Here is a 10779-nt window from a genome sequence, read left to right as displayed (position 1 = left end):
TTGCTGCATAAAATACGAAGAAATAACCAGGAAATGTCTGTAATGTTTCATGGTTGACCACGGCTCTGTATTAACCCTTCATGCTCTTTACACTTCCCTCTCAGCCTATATCCCACCATAAAATTTTGAGCCATCATCAACACATTCGGGTTCCAGACCAGACCTCGCTGTGACTGTTTGTGACTAGCTAATGTAAACTTGGGCTTGCATTAACCTCTGCGCCTCTGTAATCAAAACTGTTCACAGATGTCGTGACATCCGTGCTGACTGCGTCCCAAGGTTGTTGTCAGGATCAAATGATGTGAAGCCTGTAAATGAAATGCCATATAAATGTGCTCGTTATGACTACAAAGCCATTGATTGAGTCTGCAGTTCTGGGGACCAAGATTGTTTTATTTCATGCGCGTTGGTGAAGACTAAGCTCTTTTCCTCAGATTCTCTGTTGGGAATTTTATTCCAATTCACAAGTATTCAATAAGTGGCTGATATGTGTATTTCATAATATACTTACTGCTTCATTCAACAAACTCGAGCTCCTACTTTGTGCCAAATACCAAAGTGGGTGCTGGGATCCGACAGTGACCAGGACAGACAAGGTCCTGCCTTAATGGAGTCTATATCCAAATGAACTAAGGGGTTCATAGATGAGTGGAATGGTCCCTATCCTCAGATGACTTTACAGCTTTATTAAAAAGAGAAGCTTAAACATCCAGATATGATACAAAGCAGTGTGTGAAAAAGGCTTTCACAGAAGTATGAACGAAGTGCTATGGAGCAGGGGACCTACTGCAGCATGTGTGAAAGCGGGGGGCATAGGCAGGGAATACACACTATGCTTTCTAGAAGTTTAATGCTGGAGGAGTAACTAACTGGTAGGAGATGATTTGGACACTTGAGAGGTCAGTTGGAAAATAATGATGGACTAGCCTCGTCAATTTGGTGTTCATTTCTAGTTCTAGAAGAATTACAAAAATCTTATGCAGAATACCCATGGAATTGCTCATTCTCATTCTATAGACATATTATTCTTTGGAATTCCAAATAAATAGTAACTAGATAAGTTAGATGCTTGCTTTTCTAAAGATTAACTTTATAAATATTAACTCAGTCCTTATACCAATTGTATGAGATAAGTATCTCTATAATCATAACCATCTTACAGATGAGGGAATTGAGATAGAAAAACAGGAAGTAACTCGCCTAAGATTATTTGTCTGCTAAGTAGTGGATTCAAACCCAAGCAGGCTGGTTCCAGGACCTTGCATGCTCAACCCTGTGCTGTATTGTTCTTCAAACCTTCATTTAAAAAGTCAATCTGAAATTTTAGAGAGATATATATATTAAGTATGCAGAGGGGAGATTACTTGAGGTATGAGGTTGTTAATAAAAAATAGAAATCACCGTTGGCAAATATGGGGATTTTGAAATATTTTTTACCCTACTATCAATATTCAAAAGACATTTTTTTTTTAATGAGCTGAGTAATTTAGCTCCAGGCAATGAGTTTCCCTAAGTTGCTGATGTAATGGTGGCTCTCGCAGATGGAGGGCCCTGTTCTGCGTATTCAAAAGAACTTCCCACCTAATTGCCACATGGGATAGCAATATGCTTTTCGTTTTAATAAGTAAAGTGGTTCTTCTTACCAAAGGCATTTGGTGGAACAGCAAAATGTCCGAGTTAGAAGGGACCTCGAAGACAGCCTGTTCGAGAATTCTCATTCAGTAACCAGGGAAGTCGAAGCTCAGACAGCGTAAGTGATTGGCCCAAGGTTAAGGTGGAAACATTAAGTGATTGCCTGTTGCCAACCACTGAGCTAGTTCACGGAGGAGCAGAAATTAAAACCTGAGTTTCCTGAATTCCAGGGGGGTTTCCAGCTCCCGCCAAAAGGAGCTGCTGTGCCCGGAAAGGAGCCGTGGCCGCCCACAGGGGGACGTGGACCCTCGACTTCACTAGTGAGTCCAGCTGCATTAGGCAGTTGCCAAGTTAAAAGTCTGGGGAGTAAGATGAGGAAAGCTAGACGAGTCACCTTCAGCTTGGGACGGGAAGGGGTCAGATGAGGCTTTATTCTCCCCTCTGCAGTTGCTAAACTTTGGGTTTGAATTGCGTGTTTTTCCATGTTCCTTGTTCGTAGATCTTTTGTCTCCCACGAGAGCATAGTTGGAAAAATCATGACCATTGCCCCTAAAGAAATTTCTCAGAGGTGTGTTTGGGGCTCTCGGGCAATAAACCCCATTCCTTGATAGGCTAGAAGTCAGAGGCAGGCACTGCCCCAGATAGAGGGATGCAGAAGTGCCTAGAGTCACCACACCCCGGCCACCACTGACCTGATCTCCTTATCTGAGAATCACTGTACGTCATGACCGAAGCTAAAAATCTCACCTTGTGCAAGCCTAGGGCACACTTTTTCTATAACACCAAAGCTGCCTTTGTTGGCATTCATTCTGCAATGTTTGGGGTGGTGGGGGGGATTGGGGAGGAGCCTCAAACCCAAATGCCTTCAGGACATTGGCAGGTAAGGTAAACGGCCCCATGTAAGAAGAACAAACCTAGTTCTCATTCAAAGGTTTTATAACACTTGATGTTCATGCCAAAAGCCTGGGCAGGTCAGGTGATAGATGGTGGCCTTTGAGAGAGAAGAAAGAACCTAGTGAGGAAACCATGAGACCCGGGTCCCCTCACTGGCTTCCAGTGACCTCAGCACACTCTTCTCTTCATAGAACAGTTTTCCTCCACTGTAAGAAGTGAGTCTCTAAGGTTCAAAGGCGCCACCTCCTCTGACAGTCTAATTCTGTGATCTGTGATAGAACACATATGCCTAATACAACTGGAGCCAGCATCTTCTATCTGCCTGTCTAACATATTTGCAGAGCACCCGACAAGCTTCTTTGGTCTGACTTTTTAGCACTGGTTTCCTCGAGGTCCTCGTTGGATGAGTTTATGACATTATCCACAAGTGCTTTGATCCCTGTGATAAAATGACCTGCACTTAACCATTGTTCTGGTACCACTCTCTGTTTCGGAAGTTACTTTTTTTTTTTTTTTTTTTTTTGCCGGTTTTCTCTTATTTCCGAAAGCAGTCATGAGCAGACAAGCTTAGAAAGGGTGTTCTCTTCATATTGTTTCAGGGAAAATAGAGAAAGTCAGACCTCCTCCATCCCCCACAGCTGAAGGCCCCAGCTCGCAGCCTGAGTTAGCCCCTGAAGAGGCTGCCGGATCCCAGCGGCCCAAGAATCTGATGCAGACCCTCATGGAAGACTATGAGACACACAAATCTAAAAGGCGCGAGAGAATGGATGATAGTAGTGTAAGTTTCTCCTCCTTTCCTCTTTCACTTCGAGGGCGAACGTCGGTATATTCCGGTTCAGGCATGATGTGTATGCAATTGTCTGCCAGAATCGTGGTTCCAAAACTGATTTTCAAATGTGTGGTTTCACATGCCTGGAATTGGGGTTGAATGTTTGTCTCTGTTCTCAAAAACATTGATCATGCAAGGAGCAGGTCTTTCTGCTGTCAAGTGTAATTTGAGCCCAGGGTTACTGCATGAGAAGATTGATGTGTATAAAGACGCCATTGCAGGTCAGGAAGAAGGACATAAAGATTCTGAAATCATCCCAGGCATCAGGGAGCTGATTTCTACCATCGTCGGCCTGCTCTGTAGATTTTATTTCTCCAGGGCAATGCTCCCCAACATTTTGGGCACCAGGGACCAGTTTTTCTATGGGAATCTAATGCTTGATGATCTGAGGTGGAGCTGAGGCGATGATGCTAGCGCTGGGGAGCGGCTGCAAATATAAATGAAACTTCGCTCACTCACCCGCCGCTCACCTCCTGTGCAGCCCAGTTCCTAACAGTCCACAGTACCAATACCAGTCCGTGGCCCAGAAGTTGAGGACCCCTGCTCTAGGGAACTGTGACAATGCTATTCCTTCAACGTACTCTGGGCAATCTTTATAAATGTTACACGGTGCTAAAAAAAACTAAGTGCATTTGGGGCCATTACCAAGCCATATGTACAGTTTGGCAGGAGAGAGCCATTTGAAGTGACATTCAAAAACCACAGGGCTACCCTGCTCCGCCCAACCCTGAGAACTTTGCACGTGATGCTCACATTGACCATGAAGGAAGTCATCTGCTCTGTGGTTTCTTTCTCTAGTAAGAGACTTAAGAGCAGTTGTTCCACGGCCAGGAACCTGGGATACATCTCAGGGGTCCACATCAACCTCCTCGGGGTCTGCTGGCCTCGGCCACTTCGCACTTATTGAGGTGATCCCCCCACCCGGTTACACCTGGGTCCCAGATAGCTTGGTTGGCTGAGGAGACCGCCCAGTTCACCTGGTACGGTCCTGGCTATGCCTGTTGTCATGGCATCATAATTAAAAACATCCTTTTACTCTTAAAAATGCCCTAGTTTGAATGATACCTTCTTTATCACCTTAAACTTGAATGCTGTGGGGCTCGCAGTAGGAATTTCCAGGCTGACTTACTGCCATTCATATTCCTGTTGGCTAAGTGAAAGGATTTCCGGACTTGAAGCCAGGCACTCGATATTGCTTTAAAAATATTGGGGTAAAGGGAAGACAAAAGCAAACTTCTCTGTAGCGACCCGAAGGCTCTTCGGCATCTCTCAGGTTCCCCCTCTGCGTCTGCACCGAAACTGCTTGGGATCCTGCCTGACTCCACTGCTCTGTTAGGCTGGAGTGTCTCTGGGTTGCTCCCCTGTCTCACAGTGGCATGGAGCCCGGCCCTCGGAGACTGCTACAGACTTCTCCCCTGCTGGAGCTCCTTCCTGAGCCCATAGGACTTTTCCTATCCCAAGTCCCTTTAGCTGCCCTTCTTGGCGTCACCACTTAAAATGTGGGGTTTACCTTTAGGTGTTTTCTGGCGTCTGTGACCATTTTGAAGCCTGGCCCTAGAAGTGTCTTGTTTCTTATCTCCCCAGTGATTCCACACCGTACATCAGCAGCTTTGGTGGACATTGGCTGAAGGGACCCCTCGCATTCTGGTGTGGAGGGGAAGAGCCAATGGAACCGAACCGTGTGGGTGTTTGCTTAGCACCCTCTGCATGTCTCTCGTATTTCCTTTTGTGTGGAAGTACAGATGTCGGAGGAAAATGTTGCACACAGAAATTCAGAGTCCGCTCTTACTCGTTTCTTAGGCAGAGGCTGGAAGCCTCTTTCTTTTAAATTCTGACACTCGGGGCAGCCACCTGGCGAATGCCGACCGGGTTGGATTTCCCTTTTGTTTTGGGCTGCTCCGAGTCAGCATTTCAATATACCGATTACCCTTCGCTTAAGCAATGAAGTGGCAGCCTCCTGTCTCTAATTTTCTCAAGTAAATAAACATTCTTATAAGGAAGAAACCTACTAACTAATCAAGCTATTAATATCCCCAGATCACGAATTCAAGGCCAAGTGTTTTGTACCGTTATTGACATTATAAGAGAAGCAAGTTTGTTTCTGTTGAAAATTCAATCCACCATATATCCCTTTTAAGAGAACCAAATCTGGAAAAAGCACACTCAGGTTGTTTCTAAAACAAATACATGATCAGAGCCACCTGTCACCCCATGTTTACCTTTCCTGATTTCGGGGCTCTTCCCTATTGTACCTGCATCTGTCACTGGAAAACATGTAGAAGTTTGCCTGTAGGAATGAATAAGACTTCGTTGGTTTTCATAGCTGATCTGTGGCCCCTTCTTTAATTGTCTCTTATCCCAGAAGGATAATAGTAGGGATCAGATGGATTGCTCAGTGGCTCAGTTGTATAATTGGCTTCTCTGCCCCTGGAAGCTATAGTTCTGTCCTTGTTCCATTCACATACGCTATTCTCTGGGCAAACTGTGGCTTCTTAGATTCTCCACCCTCTAAGAACCTCACATGGCTTACCTGGATCCAGTGTCACCCTGGCGCCCATATTATTGGTGGGTTCATCTGCCAATGTTCCTTCCAAAAATCGCTTGATGGCACTTATGAGTTTTTCACACATGATCAGGACCAAACCATGTGTTTGCCCATGGGAAGTAACCAGCTCTTTCTGAATTGAATGAAAACAATTCTTCTTGGCTATGCTTCCTAAGGAGAAGATGGGGACTTAAAAACAAAGTAGCGTAACTGGGATGTATGTCTAGTGATACATTAGACACAATAGTCATGAGCATGAAGGACAGAAGAAAGAGAAGATAGAGAAGCCACATGAAGCTGTGCCTGCAGTTTTCATGAATAACTTTTGCCAACCTACCTGAGAAAAACTGACCCTGGCCATCAAAACAGGTGCAGCCACCCCGACCCCAGAGCAGCGATGGTCTCTGGCATCCTGTCCCCAGCTCAGGGCCTTACGTTTTCCCACTTCATAAAAAAAAATCATATGCAGAATAGGCAGGGAGGCCTCTGGCTCATGGGATCCCTGCCAGGGGCTGATGCGGGGAACACAGTACAGACTTTGGTGGTCTTTCCTGTTCCCGAACTGGCCCTCTCTCCTGCTGGAAATGAGATGAGCGTTCAGAGAACAACAGAAAGTAGAAAATTAAATTATGAACTCTTGGAACATCGGCCCAGGAGTCACTGGGTCAGTAATATGATATTGTCTGTGGGTGTTCTGCTCATTTTGCAATTGGCGAAAAAGTCAGTGACAGAGAATCAGAAAAAGCCTCTTTTCTCAAAAAGTTCTCTCCACACGCCTGTGCTTGTTGCCAGCTCAGAGCCTGAGCAGCTGCCCACAGTCCACATCCACCCGGGCCAGCTCTCCTGCCCTGCGGGGCGTGGTTACCAGTGAGAGTCTCCATGTTCCAGGCTTCGGCCAGGTTCCACTTACCAATAGACTCCTTGGCTAATTCGAGGAGTAGCGAGGCTGCTGTCCTCACCCCACCCCCTTACCCTGGGCTGATTACAAGTCTAGACAGAGCCTTTGTGAGAATAAGAAAAAGGCACCTTTTATTCCTCTGTGAAGACACAGCCCTGCACCAGCCACGCAGTTGGTGACTGCAGAAGGGAGACCACACTTCGACTTCACCAGTCCGCTCAGCCTGGTGTTTCTGTGCAGGTCACACGCACTGCACACACCGATGCAGCGGCCCTGCGCTCAGTGTGGGTCTCTCTTATCTGGAAATGTGGAAATAGCCCTTGATCTGGGCCTGATGCCATCTCTGGTCTGTCATGCAACACGAAACGGACTGATGACTCATAAGTGCCGTGCAAAAGAAGGATATTTCGGCAACAGTGTTTTTTCTGGCCAGTTGTTCCCCTAACTTGACCTGAGCTCGGAAGAGAATGGGTTATTGATTCAGTGATGCTTTTAAACTTGGTGGATTGCTCTTCCTTTCTCCATTGAAGTGATGCTGGCCTGAGTCCAAATTATAGCCTCCTGGGCATTCGGCCCCACCCTCACTTATAGCACTGGGTCTACTCTTGGTGGGGATTTCCTGTGTTCTCCCTCTTGGCCCGAGAATAGTTGCTTTCAGCCATGCCTGCCCGTCTTGGGTTAAGAGAAGGCCTCGTTGATTTTCCTGGGTTAAGTCAAAGCTGGGGTCTTGCAGCTTCTGCTTGTCTGAGAATTCCTGGCACACGTTCCTGGGAGTCGCGGCCCTGCTCGTTGAGTAGGTGAAGGAAGCCGTCTGCCTCTGGTTCCCCACAGCGCAGGCTCCACCGGAAGCTCAGCCTCAATCAGTGATGTGTTCGTGCTGCCCAACTTTCTCTCGGGTTCTCACTCTCACCGTAAGAAGGTACAAAGAAGAGGAGAGCTCCAGATGCATCTGCTCCTAGCCATCGGTCTGATCGTTACAGAACTATAATTTTTAAGTGCTACATAGAAGCAGCAGTCAGTGATCACAGACGTATGATCCCACCTAACCAGTGTACGGTGACCAATGCCAAAAACCAACCATACCTCCAGTGTCCTAAGCAGTGTGAACACAAGGTCATAACCACAATTCTGGAGGGGGCTGTGCAAAGTTGGTCCTTCCATCTCATTTCCCATAACCAGGTCATCTTTTTTCCTAAGCTTTTCTTGCAGTGACTTTTAGTCTCCTATGGGAACTAAAGGATCATTTTAGTTCCTATTTGATTACCTGGCTCTCAGGAGCTTATCCAGGCACCCAAGGTAGTAATGGTGAGTGAGGCGGCGTGGTTCTCCCATGCAATGCCATCCTTAAGTCAGCTTTAGAGATGCCGCCTCCACAAACCTTGCATTCAAAGCAACCTCTGTCTGTGGATAGGGTCTCCTTTTCATGGGACAATAAATAGGGCATCAGACTGCTTTGGGGTTCAGAGAAGCCTGCAGGAAGAGAAAGGCTCTTTGGCTACAGATGCCTTTAGATTCTGGCAAATCCAAAATGGCTGTCAGGGCCCTTGCAGGTGGGCAGCTGGTTGCGTATTGGGTGGCGGTAAAGGGTGGATCTTGTTAATTCAAATCACAGAAAATGGAAGCAACAAATTTTGAATTAACAAAGTGTGGCTTATCTGATACTTTTGTTAAAGAATCTTAGGGTATCTACTTGCTCCACAAGATACAGACTTTTAAATAAACTAATATCAGACGAAGCGAGCCTCGGCGTGGGCGTGTCGTGGTCGCCTGCTGTTCCTTCCCTCCCTCCCATCTGCCCCCCGTTTGGAGCCCGTTCCCAGCTGGGGGGTGTTCCGCGAGTGTGTCTCTACCATGTACTAACCCTGGTCTTTTCCCTCTCTGCCAGTACACCTCTAAGTTAATGTCTTGCAAGGTGACTTCCGAGGTACTTTTCAACTTGTTTGTCTTCTCGTCCTGCATGCCTGGCCCAGGTGCATGCCGTTGTGGTTTGCCATTTCCCGATGCGTTGAATGAGAAGGGCAAGAAAACAGTTCATCTCCGTGTTTCTTTTTTCCCTGCCTTTTCCGAAGCGGGACACTCACTGCTTTGAAATGTTGGCGTCCACGCGGCAGTGATACACCCCGCTGTGCTGTGCCGTGCTGTGCCGTGTGGTGGGATTGGAGAAGAGCTTGCCCTGCTCATAGATCTGGAAGGGGTTTGGACTCGAGGACACAACCCACGGACTTTTTTAGTTTCTTCGGGCACTGATAGCAAACACACCCTGGCCTGGTGGAAAACAATGCAGCTTAAGAGGACCGAGTCTTTTGTTTAAAGAGCGCCATACTATCTATAGCTTTGGGATAAGTTATTCCAAACCTGAACCATCCCAGCTCCCCTTTCACCCAACTGATTAAATCGATATTTTTGTTTTTGAAGCTCCTTGAAGTATCAAATCTTCCCAAGTCCCCATCTTTCCCCTACGACTTCCTTTTACACGGATTTCACAAGCCTGCGCTGGGAAAAAGCACGATGTTTTTCATCGTCCCCTATTCTTTTCATATATATATATATATTTTATTTTTTGCTGCAAGAAAAACAGCGTTTTTCATATACATTTTTATTTCTCTAACATTATATTTTTACTTTAAAAGAATTATTTCAAATTTACAGAATTATAGAGAGAACAATTTACTCGTTTGCTCGGTTAACACTTTCTGGAGCACCTACTATGCATCAATCAGGTCCTTCTCTAGGTTCTGGGGACAGAGCAATCCATGAAACAAAGTCCCTGATGTCATGGAGCCGGCATTCACGTGTTGCAAATAACGTGACATGATGAAGCCACAGAGCCCATCTATCCAGCTTTGTCCATTCCTAATTGTTTCACGATATTTGCTTACAGTTTTAAAAGGAAATTGATACCGTAAACACGATTCAAGCCCTCCCAGTTACTTCTCCCAGTTCTCATTTCTCTCTCTTCTGAGAGGTAACTGTCCTTGAGTTCGGTGTTCATCAATTTCATGCATGTTTTCGTACTACAAGCCTTTATATACGTAAACAGTGTGTTCTGGTTTTGCATGTTTTAGAACTTTCTGTAGATAATGCATTGTAGTATGTTCCACTCTTTGCTTTATTTTGCCTGCACTGTTTTTCAATGTGTCCATGTTGATACTTATAACTCTAGGTCACTTATTATAGTATTCCATCGAATGAACATGTCACTGTTTATTCATCCTCCTAGTGAAGGGAATATGTAGGGTGTTTCCTTTTTTCTAAAAAACAAAACAAAACAAAACATTATTTTCATTACAAATAATGCTTCAGTGAATGTTATTATACATATTTCTTTGAGCACTTATTGGCGAATTTCTCTTAAGTATCAAGAAGTAAGAAGTACTAGTTATACTAGTTATAGGGCTTACATATCTTTGCAGTCACTACATATTACAAATTATTCTTCAAATTGGTTGCACTAACCTGTAGCACAAGATATTTTGAAAATCTTTCTATTTAGCAAAGTAATTATAGTTAACCATAGATCTAAGCTGATGATTATCAGTAATTTTGTTCCATGAGGGATAAAATGAATATGGAGAATATCATTCCATGTACCTTTCTCGATGTCTAATAGTGGTTTTCAGAACCTTAGATGTATTTTTAGATTTTAGGTACACTTTCCAATTTGTATCTCTAATCTGCAAGGCGAACAGATGACCGTTTTACACATCGTAGAGTTCCTTATAAAAACGCCTTGTGTTTGAATACCACTTGATAGTTTATAAAGCCCTGTCACCTGATGACAGACATAATTATTGTTTGAGAATATACTAGACACTGTGCTAAATGCATTCCATGTGTTGCCTCATTTATTCCTCAGGCCAACTCTGTACTGCAGTTTGTATTATTCCAATCTTACGTGTAAAGGGACTGAGTGAGACACAGGGGTAACCTTTCCCAAGGTCACATCATCACTAGGATTTAAACCTAGACCTGCCTGGACTT

At 45.0% G+C, this 10779-nt stretch overlaps 1 protein-coding gene across 12 annotated transcripts in view; it reads left to right on the top strand.

Moving 5' to 3' along the window:
* PALM2AKAP2 (PALM2 and AKAP2 fusion) overlaps nt 1–10779 on the top strand; it is a 399047-nt gene that overhangs the window by 379059 nt on the left and 9209 nt on the right. For 8 of the 12 annotated variants that reach the window (XM_036239052.1, XM_016129975.2, XM_016129983.2 and 5 more), the window contains 2 exons: nt 3126–3304; nt 8684–8722. The exons of 1 other annotated variant lie outside the window; for it this stretch is intronic. In XM_036239052.1, coding sequence (XP_036094945.1) covers nt 3126–3304; nt 8684–8722 — 218 coding nt within the window. The remainder of the gene's footprint in view (nt 1–3125; nt 3305–8683; nt 8723–10779) is intronic. 3 more of the 12 variants (XM_016129979.2, XM_036239053.1, XM_016129984.2) reach the window with 1 other exon arrangement.

The sequence above is a fragment of the Rousettus aegyptiacus genome, unplaced genomic scaffold (genome assembly GCF_014176215.1).
Source record: "Rousettus aegyptiacus isolate mRouAeg1 unplaced genomic scaffold, mRouAeg1.p scaffold_m13_p_3, whole genome shotgun sequence".
NCBI lineage: Eukaryota > Metazoa > Chordata > Mammalia > Chiroptera > Pteropodidae > Rousettus > Rousettus aegyptiacus.
Note: the sequence above shows the minus strand (reverse complement) of the source record. Positions and strands in the feature narration are given on the sequence as shown.